Source organism: Chaetura pelagica, unplaced genomic scaffold (assembly GCF_000747805.2).
Source record: "Chaetura pelagica isolate M959 unplaced genomic scaffold, ChaPel_1.0 scaffold27, whole genome shotgun sequence".
Classification (NCBI taxonomy): domain Eukaryota; kingdom Metazoa; phylum Chordata; class Aves; order Apodiformes; family Apodidae; genus Chaetura; species Chaetura pelagica.
Genome location: NW_009954020.1, coordinates 1,986,523 through 2,000,697, shown reverse-complemented (window position 1 = coordinate 2,000,697; position 14,175 = coordinate 1,986,523). Strand labels below are relative to the sequence as shown.

General features: G+C 41.1%; 1 protein-coding gene across 1 annotated transcript in view; it reads left to right on the top strand.

The window, feature by feature from the left end:
• The window catches only part of ADCY8 (adenylate cyclase 8 (brain)), a 146,848-nt gene extending 144,179 nt beyond the window's left edge, over positions 1–2,669 (top strand). The window contains exons 18-19 of the mRNA XM_010002280.1: positions 493–607; positions 2,096–2,669. Coding sequence (XP_010000582.1) covers positions 493–607; positions 2,096–2,583 — 603 coding nt within the window. The 3' untranslated portion in view covers positions 2,584–2,669. The remainder of the gene's footprint in view (positions 1–492; positions 608–2,095) is intronic.
• The last annotated feature ends 11,506 nt before the right edge of the window (positions 2,670–14,175 follow it).

Sequence of the window (14,175 nt, the reverse complement as noted above, 5' to 3'; positions counted from 1 at the left end):
TTGCCTGGCTTGCCCCGTTGTTCCTGTCACTATTCCATCCCTGAGAGCATTCCAGTTAGTGCTTTTCCCAGCTGACAGTGTCAGCAAAGGATAATTATGTCTTTCACTTACTTTATTTCTTGCTTATGTGGGTCATCCTGGTTCTCAGCAGTTACTGTCCCTTGCCCCTCAGCTAGCTCAATTCTCTCTGTACTTTCTTTCTCAACCTTAGATTGATTTCACATGCTTCATTAATTCTCGTGGATGCCTGTCAGATTACTGACAGGAATTTACTTTATTTGGTACTTCATGTTAAGTGTCTCTGTATCAAGGTATACAAGTGTGATATAAATGGGAAGTATTATTATTAATAATCCCCTACTTCTCCTGGGTCTATCATGTTGAGACATTCTTACAAATTCTATATTCAGATACTTGCCACTTGGCAAGGATGGGTGGGATCTGGGCAAGTTGCAAAACCTTTCTAACATTGGCTTATAACTTCCTTCTCAGCAATGTGAAGACAAATGGGGGCATTTGTGTGCTCTGGCTGACTTCTCCATAGCTCTGAATGAAAGCATACAGGAGATCAACAAGCACTCATTTAACAACTTTGAACTCCGTATTGGTAAGCAGAGGTCAAACATCAGAATAAAAATATGGTTTTGTTTGCAAGGATTCAACTCTGTAAGTGCACCACTAGAGCATTGAAGGACATGTACAATTTAAAAGACTCCAAATACTGTAGCTCCTCATTTACCTCATCCCAGGCAAAGGTAGACATAAGACGTACTCTGTTCACAGAATATGGGCCCTGATTTGGTGACTGTAGAAGTTCTAAGATTTAGTGAAATGTGAATAGATAATTGAGATACTGGCTTTAGCAAATCTAGCCAAGACCCCAGAGTTATAACACAAAAAGCAAACTGGCCAGCCCAGACCTAACCCCAAGCTTGATACTGGCTTGCACAGTCTCTCCCATGTTTTTCTTCAGTAAAGGGGTCACAGTAGCTTATCTCAAACCCTGTGTGTGATACTTTGATTTTGCACAGAAATTGAATTCTTGTTCTGACCTGACATCTCCCAGTGGCAGCAGCTCTGGGTGTCTGTGATGAGGACCCTGTTATCCTGGATGGGATGTCCTGGATGGCTAGTAGGATGGGACATGAGAAGATGGCCTGAATATATGGCACATGGCAGGAGCAAATCTCATGGTTTCTCACACTGGTGGAATCATTGGCCAAAACCAAAAACCACCTGGATTAAAAAATGTCCTTTATAGACAACCTTGCCATAAAGAAGCTGGAGGATATTCACCAGCCACAGCATGAGGGGCTGCAGTATCACTATCTGTGATCTGCACTTCCTAACATCTTTGAACAGAAAACTCCTAGTTCCCAAGATTTCTCAGGGAACATGCATCCACTCTTTGTAAGTGAGAACCACTTACAAAGATTTCATAGAACATGCATGCAACAGTATTTGGAAACAATTTCTATCACCAATTTTAAAAAAATATTACTTGAAAAAATACTAAAAAACAAGATCCTTTTTCCCAAAAATGTGCCTTTCTCTATCACCAAATGTATTCCTATATCTTTGTTGTAGAAAAAAAGTCTTTTCTATATTATTGCTTGTATTTAATTTATGCAACAATCTTACAAGATACAATCTTTCAATAACTTCATAGGATAACTTAAATATTTTCACTTTGTGGAACATAAGAACATAATTTCTCAACTATATAGCATTAACAAGATTGCCTTCAACAACTGTAGACACTGAAAGATCCTTCCAGAGAGATCTTTCTTACTACATCAGCATCAGTTTGCAGGAGCTTTGGCACTAGTGTGCAGTATATACATGATATGTAAGTACTGTGGTTCTACTGAGATGGACATCCTTGTGAAATAACTCTGGATGTCATTTCCATGTTTTCTAGATTTTCTGGTTGTTTGGTTTTTTTTCTTAGTATATAAACCTCTTAGAGGTAAGCATGTCTGAGCCAGCCTTCTTTTAGTTCTTAAATGAAGATGTGGGTTTCAGCCATTCTTGTCTAACTGGTGAGCTCTTTTCCATATTTTTTAATGTTTGTTTGTTTGTTTGTTTTCAATAGGGATTAGCCATGGCTCTGTGGTTGCAGGAGTTATTGGTGCTAAGAAACCCCAATATGATATCTGGGGCAAAACGGTTAATTTAGCAAGTCGAATGGACAGCACAGGTGTTAGTGACAGAATACAAGTGCCTGAAGAAACGTATCTGATCCTGAAGGACCGGGGATTTGCCTTCGACTACCGAGGAGAGATTTATGTCAAAGGTATCAGTGAACAGGAAGGAAAAATCAAAACCTATTTTCTTAGAGGAAGAGTTCAACCAAATCCTTTAATCTTACAACCAAGAAAACTGACTGGACAGTATTCATTAGCAGCTGTTGTATTAGGACTTGTACAGTCTCTTAACAGGCAAAAACAGAAGCAAATCCTTAATGAGAACAATAACTCTGGAATCATAAAAGGACATTACAACCGGAGGACTTTGCTCACTCCCGGTGGATCTGAGGCAGCAGCCCAGGCAGAGGGGGCTGACAAAACTGAATTGCCATGATCAGCATTTTGTTTGTGTTCTTTTTTTTTGTATTTCTTTTATATATAAAAATAAATATACAAATAAAAAGGGTTTAATTTTTTTTAGAAGAAGTGTGATTATTTTTTGTTGTGATATTTCTACAATATTCAAATTCCTACATTTTAACTAAAGGTGCCAGCATCTCTCCCCCAGCTGCAATTAAACTCTGAATGTCCAGACATAGCAGCTGAAGGCCACCACTCTGCTGTGATAGTTGCCTCTAGGAAGGGATGACAACTGACTGGAGGGATTTAGAACATAAATTGGTGTTGGGAGTTAATCATAGGGAAAGGAGGCAATGCTGTCCATATATTTTGGGTGAAAGCAAAGGCATAAAGAGATTGAATAGGTGCTTCTCACTTAGAGCTGCCTTCAAGTAGGGTTACATGCATCTAAGCTAGTTGCCTGGTCTCCATAACAGCCATGAGAAAGCTAGTCAATACAGCCAAAGGATTTTAAGGTGCATCTATCTGGGAGACAGATGAGGTGGATCTTACCCTAAAACCATTGATTACCTTGAGCCCACTGGCTGTGAGCTGTAAAAACAGCCTAGGACATTCTCCTCATAAGAGGGTGATAGCTCTGTAGACAGAAAAATTGCATATTGGAATCCACCCGACCTCTTGCACTCAGACCAAGAGGTCAGAGCTCTCCTGAGAGCACTAGATCATATCTGTCAGCCCCATTTAGAGGGCTCAAATACATTATGATATCTTGACCAACACACAAAACCTATGAATAGATGACAGAATTAGGCACTGAATGATGTGTCTGGATTCTACAGCTGAGTCTTTTCTCCAGCCTAGGAATTAATCAAATTCTCTGGAGGCACTTTCTAGAGCTTAACTCTTAACCCCATCACCAGTCTGTGTTTTTATCAAAATATAGGGCTGCCTGAGGCTGTAAAACGAGTATGTGCTGAAGTGCAGTAGGAGATAAAGCTCACTGCTAAACCCCCTGCTTTGTTGCCTTGAGAAAAGGAGAGGCCCAGGCTGAGGATACCCCAAATCATTTGTGTGCCAGCACAGAGACAGTTTTGCTGGGGTGCTACAATGGTACACCTGGGTATCAAAAGGAGGGTAATTCTTTTGGGTGATGGCTAATCAAGTGCCCCTTGAAAACAGTTGACATACAGTACAGGTTCCTATATGCTAAGGTGCCATGATTCATACTGAGCTGTAAAGTGCAAATGAACCTCTCATCAAGTCTGTATGCTCAAAGGAGCTGAGTTCATCTCAGTAAATGTTATCATTAAAATAAATCATAGTCAGTTACAGCAGAACCTGTAACCTCACACGAATCCCCAGACAAGACCCCACACAACCAATACATTGCAACGTATGGATTCTTTGTAAATACAGGCCTTGCCTTTTACATCCTGTTACCTAGTCCTTCATGAAAATCGGCACACTTTTATAAGGATGGTCAGTACAGCTAGGAAATTCTGGTTCCTGTTTTGTTTACTAAAAAAAGAGGCACCAAAACATGAAAGTATTTAATTGTTGCAAGATAAAAATAGTGCTTTTTGATGTAAAATAACCTGATTAATGGGTTTGTGGGGTAAGATGTAATTAGCTGCCATTTTTAGAAATAGAAAATAATAAAAATGACCAAGTAAATTCTCCAGAAAACTGTATCACTGAACAATGGGTCTGAGCACAGAAAGCACACAGCAGTCTGAAATATTACACCCAGTGATTCTGCTGCCAGTAACTGAGTTCTCATTCCGGATTGATTACTCCTTTGAATCCCCACAAATATATATTTTTTATGACACAGAGGGAAAGCTGAGCCCTTCAGCTCACCCAATTCAATGCTGACACTCTATGAGATGAATACAAGGAAGGGTTAGCATCTGAAGCAGCTAAATTAATTTCACATTTACAGTGGTATTTGAGGCACTAAAGAAAGAACTTTGGTTTGTTTAAACAGCCCATTAACAGCTGCCCTTTTCTTCACATCTTATTTCTGTGCTAGATGGGTTCACTTATCCTGGTCCTCTAAACGTTTAATTCTTATTAATAGTCCAGTTGAACTGCTTTTCTAATTCCCACCACTGCTAACAACCTAAGCAATGACAATTAACACTGAATGGAAGGCATTAACTGGATAACGGGTTTGGAGACTGGACCTGGGAGGGCAACGTCAGTGTTCCTTAGGACAGGTCTAAATCTCTGGCTTCTTATGGCTTTCTGTGTTTTTCCTCACAAAATCCCCATTACCATAATTATGTTCCCAAGCAAAATTGTCTGCTAATGAAGCCTGAGTCTGTGTTGACTGAATAGAGTTTGCTAAATCAGCTCATTGCTAGGAATAATTCTTTAGTGAAGAATTTCACCTGTAACTGCAGAAGGTAAATCCCTGCTTGGGACTATTTGTCTACACTTGATGGCTGTTTGTCACCTTAGCAATTACACTGCTTGTTCCTTTTCCAAGTATGATGACCTTAAAGCTTCAGCAATGTTATTTCTCATTGTAGCATCTGTTTTCAGTGGCGCCACAGCTGTTATTTATGTCCTCAGTTTTCTAGTTTTACTCCATTAGAGTATTTACTTTTCCCCCACAACTCTATCTTAAGGGTTTCTTATTCATACAGGATAGAACTGCTCATACAAGAGGTACATATAAAGTCAAAATGCCTGGTTAATATCCTTTGAAACGTGTACCTGGGTTAATAAAGGCAAGTTACCTTGATATGATAACTCCTTGGCCGAACAGCTAGGCAATACTGAGAGTATTAGCAGATTCCTCCATTTAGAGGAGATTGCCTTGGCAGAAACTGATTGTACTCTTTGATGTCACCTTATTTATTTCTGCAAATTTGCACTACAGCAACAAACAGCAGCCAGCTGCTTGCTCAAAGATGTGTGCCTTGGTCCCTCCAACAAGCTCCATGACATAAGCTCTGCTGACTTCAATGTTTCCTGAACAAACAGGCTGAAATCCAGTTTTCTTCCCTGAAAAGCAATATCCAATCAACTACATCAAGGGCAGTTTATGTCAGCTTTGAAGCACTCATTCTTAATCATTAAAGCAGATGGAATATCCAGTATCAGGACAATATCAAAATCATTACTCTGTAGTGCTTCAAGTGCATATTTGCAACCATCATTCCAATATACCAGCAAAGTTCATGTCTGAAGAAAGGAGGCTGAGGGCCTTATTGCTCTGTGCAACTACCTGACAGGAGGTTGTAGCAAGGTGGGGACTGGTCTCTTCTCCCTAGTAACAAGCAACAGAACATGAGGAAAGGGCTTCAACTTACACCAGTGGAGGTTTAGATTAGATATTAGAGAAAATGTCTTCACTGAAAGAGTAATTAAACACTGGAATAGGCTGCCCAGGGAGATTGTTGAAGGTCCATCCCTGGAGGTGTTGAAAAGCTGTGCAGATGTTGTGCATAGGGACAGGGTTTAAATATTGGACTTGGTAGACTTGGGTTAATGGTTGGTAGAGTAAGGTTACAGTTGCTCTAGGTGATCTTAAAGGTCTTTTCCAACCCAAATTATTCTGTGATACTGTCTGTGTCAGGAGTGCTCATTTATAAGACAGTAAAAAAAAATAAAAAATAGTGTTGATTAATTTATGCCATTCACTAATTTCAGTAATAGCTGAGCAGAAAGTCACAGTTAGCTACTGATACCTGTCATGATATCTACTCTTAGCTCACATGAAGACTCACAACAGAGGAGTTTACCTCTACTGGGAACAGTGTGATAGGTATGATATCCTTTAGAGATATGTACTGAGAAAAAAAAATTAAAAATTTAAAAAATAGCCTGTACACAGAGGGAAAAATATCACTCACTGTCCGCAGCTTTAATTCATTCCCGATTACTTCACAGCCATCTGCACATTTTGAAAAGCACAGAAAAAAAAAAAAAAAAGTACAAACAACAACCCTCATCTAATCCTTTTTCTCATTAGCAGAACTTCAGCTGCCTTTCCTAAGTGCAATGGGAGGCAAAGAGTTTACACAAATACAGGGCACAGCAGAGGTGGCTAATAGCCAAATGTCCTGGCATCGCACGCTGTGATGCAGGGAGCAGAGAGCCCGGCTCCAGCGCTGACCCAACAAACACACGGAGAAGTGATCAGAGGAGCAGGAAATAACCACATTAACCATATAACTGTGGGACATGGTAAGCAGTATAATTGCACAGTCAACTTATTAACCTCCCCATCAATCTTTCTGTGTCGTTCAATGGCAGCTACATGATTAAGCATTCGAGATTTCCCCAGCTCTGTGGTCTGCTGGAGGAGGTGGAGAAATATGACAGCGGAGCAGCCAGCAGATGGGAGGGAAGGGGTAAAAATTTAATATGCAGCCCTCTAGGCACTTGAAGCTTACTGCAGTTCAGTTAGTATTTAAGGAATGCTATCATTAGCTCTGCTGTTAAGACAAAATATTTCCTTGGTTTACATATGTCGCGAGCCGATGCCAAGGGGGCTACCAGCTGTCAGGGTGCTTCCGCAACTTCCTCCCCCAAGTTTGGAAGGGTTTTTAAATAAGACCAAGGGCTCACACCTGGTGCTCACCTCCCACAGAGCAACGGCCACTGCGGGGTCGCATTTTAGAGTGGTAGTTAGAATGCACCCTCGCCACCCTCACAAATTGCTACTGAGGCCAATGTTTGCTTTACGAATTAACCGGTTTATTAAGGCTTAACACAAACTGAAAGGATGATGTTTAGGGAAAATGTAAGGATGACAAATGGCTACCAGGGATATATGTATATGCAGTAGTAATGTGTCCTTTAGGGAAGTAATGCAGAAGTGTCCTTAAGATGAGGGCTGTGGATCAAAGGAGAGGGAGGGAGGAGGGCAAACCCAAGCAGCCCTCCTGAAAGAGGTTGCGCTGTGTGTGCAAGAATGGGAAGAGGAAGAGAGGTTTGTGTGGAGATGTTACCCTCCTGAGGCAAGGCATCTTCTTCTCCAGGGCAGCAACAATGGGTGTCCCCTCCCAACAGGCAGCAGCGGCTCCTCTCCTGGACTGGCAGCCATGGCAGGGGCCCCAGATTTGTGGTTTAGGGGGGCAGCCCCTCACGGCTGGACAGCAGTTCGGTTTCCCTGGCAACTGGGCAGCAAAATGGGGAGGCTCAGGCCCCAATGGCTGCAGGAAGGACCCGGTGCTCCAGGGGTCAGCACCCCAGCAGGCAGGGCTCAGAATCCCCACACGCTCACCATCAAGGCTCAGGCTGGATCCCCGGATCAGGCAGGCAGGCAGGCGGGCAGGCAGAGTCCCAGCACCAGGTTCTGCCCCAGGGGAGTGTCCAACACAAGAAGTGTCCCAAGCACATGCTGAACTCACTGCCTTTTATACCCGTGACCCCTTGTCCAGGCAGTGTCACTGCCATAATGCATGAACATACTGATGTCCAGAGCCAATTAGCATCCAAGTTAGGGTGGTAACTAGTAGGGCAATGCATAACTTTTTGCTCGTCCTTCCTGCCTTGTGCCTCCTCTGTTGTTTTGCTTTCGTTCGTCCTTGAGCAGCAGGCCTGGTTTTAGTCCATTAGGTGGGAATAATCAGCAGAAGGCCTTTGTTGACTTAAAAGGCATTTTTTTAGACTTATGTGGGGAAAAAGAACAGTTTGCTGCAACATAATTTTAGTGCATAAGGCCAAATCTATTTTTTTAAATTCAGTTTTCTGTCCATTTTCCATTAAGCTCTTTTTTAGGTGATGGCTGTCAGAGTTACAGAGCCATCCAGAGACTGATGTGAAAGTGACAGCAATGTGCCTGGCTGGTTAGACAGCAGCTCCTGTAAAATGCCACTCATGCTGCTTCTCCTGACCTAGATCTCCCTTAGCCCAAGGTGTTGTTTGGGTTTTTTTCTCAGTGATAAGTATGCTAATGTTGATATGCTAAAGGTCTCTCTGTTTCATAGTCCAAATGCCTTTTTAGGATCTTGAAATCAGTGTCACCTTCAGTTCTGCAGTATTAGAAAGAAAGAAAAAAAAATAAAAATAACAAAATAACAAAAAAGCACCACCGTTGCCACATGGGTAAAAAGAAGAAATCTCAGCTGGTTTGCTGAAAATCTAAGGTTCTAAAACAAATTACATGTGTCCAAAATGACTTTCAATTGCAAATCCCACTCACAGCAGCAATGACAGGATAGAGTAATAGGTATTTTCACAGCAACAGGATACTAAGTAACATTTGTTAACTCATCAGTTCCTTAAAATAATAAAAATACAATAGCCTCTTCCTGCTCATCTTTCCTCACAGAGAATATGTGACAGGCTGTCAGTTTCCTAAGTTTCTATAAACCACCAAGACATTTTGCTTCAGATAAATTATTACCTCTTCTGATATGCCCAGATCGATGCTCTAAAGCTCCATCCAGGAGTCAGGAATCATGTCCTCATCTCTGGGGTCAGCACACTTTGTACAGGTAAGACCAGAAGTTGCAGTTGTACAGGTTCTTTCCCCATGGCCCTGCTCCTGGGAAAGGTAAGGCCAGGGGATGGGGCAGGCTGGGAGCTGTAGCCTAACACTTCTTCCATCTGAAAGAGGGTGGGAAGAAGACCCCAGCAGGAGTCACGGAATTATGGAATCATTTTGGTTGGAAAAGATCCTTAAAACCATCAAGTCCAACTGTTAACCTAGCACACTGCCAAGTCCACCACTAAACCATGTCCCTCAACACCACATCTACACATGTTTTAAATACTTCCAGGAATGGTGACTCACCCACTTCCCTGGTCAGCCTGTTCCAGTGCCTGACAACCCTTTCAGTAAATAATTTTTTCCCCATATCCTCCCCCAGTGTAACTTGAGCCCATTCCTTCTAGTTCTATTTCTTGTTATTTGGGAGAAAATACTAACCTCCACCTTGCTACAATCTCCTTTCAGGTACTAGTAGAGAGTGAGAAAGTCTCCCATCCCACAGGGTGAGTCATTACACTGCCTTTACAACTCATTCTGCATTAACAACCTAATTGCCTGCAAGTTGTTATAATGACCACTCGACAGCTTGGCTGCCCCAGACCTGCTCACAGGGTAATGAGGGCATGGGGAGTCCCACAGTTGATACTGCAGCATGCAGTCACCTGCTGCCCCATTAAATTCCCCCTTTCCTGACAATTAACTTAGCAGGATCCATTAGCTCTCAGAAACCATAGTGTGGAAGTTAACCGGCAAATTTTCATGGAACCACCTCCAAGAAATCCTTTTATGGTTTTGGGTTTGTTTTTTTTTATATACTTCTTACTGCAGAACAAACAGAAATCTGTGTTTTCATAGTTTACATTTTACTTATCCATTCAGAATTTACTCAGAAACAAAAAAAACCATCCATGTTCAGTACTTCAAAATTAATATAAGCACCAAGCCTTCTTTGTAGTCTCTCAAACAAGGTTGATTGTGCATCCACTGCAGCTTAAGGAACTTCACCACTTCCCTCCCAGATATGTTCCACCCTTGGCTAAATTAAGTGAAATTTCATACATCATGCTTGCAAGGAGTCCTCAGTCACCAATTCACTACATCTTTCTGATCCTATCACTTTTAGAGCTAGAGGACTAGACCAGAAGGACCTTCATGGATCTAAGAATTATCTGAAAAAAAAAAATAAATTAAAAAATCCCCCATGAAACAAGTTCCAAGCTATATTAAACTTTACAGATAAAAGTCAAGATTTTATTTTCAGCTTTAATTTCACAGTGACCACAGAAACCACCAGTATCATCCATTGCCCCTCAAGCACATTTTCACAGATTTTATGTTCACATTTGTTACTGCCTCCACATTTAAGCTGCATTCCCATGCAAAGCATGTTGGCACGAGCCAGTCTTAGAGAGGCAGAGCAACCCATGCTTTTGTATTCTCTCTTGTGGCACATCACCTGACAAACACACAAGAAAGAAAAAGGTATTTACAACAGCTGCAATGCGAATCTTCATCCTTTGATTAAGAGTCCAAGAAGCATCCTTACAGCTCCAACCTACTATCTCCCTTTTTTATATTTTTTTTAAACATGACTGGAATACATCTTGTGGGTGTCAGAAGGTATTACATCTTTTCCTCAACACAGTCAGGAAGAAGATAGTTTTGCTCCCTGTTACAATATGTAAGTAATGACTAGTAAAACAGACAAACCCCCTGATATTAACAAACAAAAAAAGCCTAACAAAACCCTTAATCTGTCTTTGGAGCAGAGACTGGTATGGAACCAGAGTTCCACCTTTGAGGTGGAAGCTACTGCTTCTAGACAACAGCCATCATAACTTTTGCTCAGAGACATAACTTCATAACACCTGTCTTCTGTGTAAACCATGTTAGATGTGAGGCTCTTTCAGCCTTGGTTCACAGTTCTGTAATACCCTTAGTTATTCCATCTTGTTATTCCATCTTAGTTATTCCATCCTAAAACCATCAAAGATGACAAAAATGTGTTCATAAAAATTCTGCTGGAGGCCAATGGCAGAACTGAGTCAAACAGTATGGCTTATGAAAGTAATGACTTTGCTGGTGTTAACTGATCTGATTCCAATATTTAAAGACTTGCATGGGTCAAAAATAGTAGCTTCTTGAGCTGCCTTTGAGTTAGTGAAGAAAAGCAGAAAAAAAAATTATGATGGGAAGTTAAACAAAGTAAAAATGGAAATAAAGCACATACTTGTGACAACAAACATGATTAACCACTGGAACAAACTACCATGAAAAAAGGTGAATCTATTATCTCTTGAAGAACTCAAAATACTTTAAGCTACTTTGTGGAAATTATGCTTTATTCAAATACAAGTGCCTGAGTTCACTGATAGTGGAACAGTGAGGTTTTCTATAGCCTGTGAAGTCCCAACAGGCAACTGGATATTTCAAGATTTTTTTTTATTAATTCCATGAATTTGGCAATCAAAAGAGAAGGTGGCAAAATCTTCAGTCCTGGTAGTGTTTCACAGCTCTTGCTGGTATTGATGGAAGATGAAGAAGGCAAACGTTTTACATTTCATGCATTGATTCATAGCCTGGAAAACCATAATTTGTGACATGTCTCCCTTTGTGGAAGGCACTGGAGTTGTTGCAAGCCAGTGGCTCAGCTCACTGACAGACACTCCACCAAGCTTTTTAATTGCCCTATCACTTATATAACTGCTTCATGGCTTTTAGCAAAAGACTCAGCAGTCAAGCATCAGGAGATAAATTTAATTACTCCCCCAACTGCATTCCATGACCCTCCCCTCCAGCCACATCTCCCTGTGCCAATTCTCCCTGCTTACCCTCATGTTAAGAGCAATAACTCCCTGTTGCATTGGTTCTAAGTAAGGGCTCTAAGACCCACTGGAAAAGAGCATAGCTTCTTAAACAAGAGCCTGTTTGCAGAGGATGTAGTGAGATCTCAGGAATCTTCGTATTAGTTGAGTTGAGTGACCTTGGCTATGAGGGTATTCATACTCTTCCTTAGAACTAAAAATGTGGTCTTGAGTTAAATGGATAGAGTTTGCTATAAGAGTTTTTTGTGTTGTTTTTTTAAATCATGGTGTGTCCCTGTTATTTGTATATCAGCATATGACATTACATATGTAAGATACCCAGCCTGACGAGCCTTCTGGAGGCTTTTGTTCCAGAGCCAGAAAAGCCTCTGCTGAATAGAAAACATGAGATGCAGCAAAAAAAGGATGGAAATACAAGCTTCCTCTGAAGTTGTGTAGGGTGAAGAAAGACAAGCAGGTTAAATGCTCAGGAAGAAGCTTGCAAATAACCACAGCTCCTATTTGCAACCTGCAATTCATGATACATTTCTCAAACTTCTCACAAAGACTGGCAAGAAGAATTTTTCTCCTTCCCTCCCTGAACTGCACCATTACCTAATTCTGTCATCAAGACAAGAACAAGTTAAGTCCTAATATCTCCCTTGGATTAGCAGTTCCCACTGAATGACAGAGGTGAGAGATTTGTGCTGGAAAGTAACAATGGCAAGGAGGAATAAAAGCCGCTGCTGCTTTGAATTATTAATGGTGAATCACCGCAGTGCACATACCAATCACACTGTTCTCTTTTCTGGTGCCTCAGGAGAAGGGAGCACTGTTTCCAGCATACTTCAAGCCTCTTAAAATTGCTTTGAGTCCACCCAGCTATTTCACACCAGGGACAGTTTCAGGGCAGGGCAGACTTCTTAAAGACATATCATCCAGTTTACAGACATGAAATGATGATGTCACATGGGTTATTTTGGGAGGACATTTCCAACAGCATCTAAATGGAGGGAGAAGAGTTTGGTGCTCCTAAACTCCTCAGGCTCTGTCAAAAACAGAACAAAATAAATTTGTAATTGTAAAAGCCTACGATTTTGTCTGGATTGCCATGCTCCATGATTACTTTCTGCTGATTGTTTTTATGTAGCTTTTGCCACAGGTTCTAATGTTTAGTCAAAGAGGCTTGATTGGTATTTTTGAGGCAGAGGAGAAACAACCAAAAAGTGCTTTGCTGGACATCTACTAGTGGTGTCCTGGAATCAGTCTGTCTTACAGGAGACACAAGCAAGCACAGCTCAGGGGGTTGTCATAGGTATATTTGTTGTGTCCAAATTCGTGTTGTGAAGTATGAATACCTTGCTCTCTAACCAGTTTGAGGTTTAAGCTGCAGAAGACTAGAGTAAGTTGCCTCCATAGTGCCCTTTATAACAGCCCACACAAATTGGTCATGAACCATATAAAAAGTTATTTTTTCAGAGACATCTTATTTACAACCTCTCCTCCCTCCCTCTCTGTCTTTGATAGATTAAAAGATTCAAGGTGTGAGACCCTGCAGAGGAATCATGAATCTGTCTCATTAGATTAATTTACCTGGAAACCAGAAGATTGAATTTCTACAGTACAAGCTCACTTTTTACTTTTTGAAAGAAGAAATATTTTTAAACCTTGAACAAGTATAAATGACACAGCAATATCATTTTGCACCTGCAGACAGGAAGAGAATATTGGCTCAAGAAATGAAGAAGATGAAGCACACACAACTGACCAAGTTACTAATTTGGACTCCTGTAGCAGGGAACAGTCTTGCTCAGGATAAATCAAGCCTGCTTGTCATGAGCCATCCAGAAGCTTCTTTTGTGTAGGTACCCTCTTTGCAATGCCACCAGAAGGAAATACAGGGATAATGTATACAGAGCTGTGGACATCATCCATGGGCATAGACCTTCTGCAAGTTATGTGCACGGACCAAGGATTTTATTATTTTGCAATGAAAACACCATGGCTGGATAACCTAAATAAATGGGTTTTGCGGCCCAGCAAAAATTAGCATTCATTTCTGACCTCAATTGCTTTTACTTTATGACCTAGAGACTGTCAGTCTACCAACTCCTGCAGTTTTTATTTCACGAAGAGGAAATGAAAATACTTTCCTCAGTGGTATATTCGTTGCATTTCTTCAAGCATTCATGGAAACCTAACTCATTCCCACTGTGTCTGAAGACTCCTTAGTCAGCTCAGGCCTCTGCTTTGCTGATGTAAATCTCAGTCAAAAAGGAATGGATTGGAGAGCCATAGAAATGAATGAGACCAAAGTTTCACCACAGGACCAAGCAACTCAACACTTCTTACCAAGCCAAATGGTGTCAGA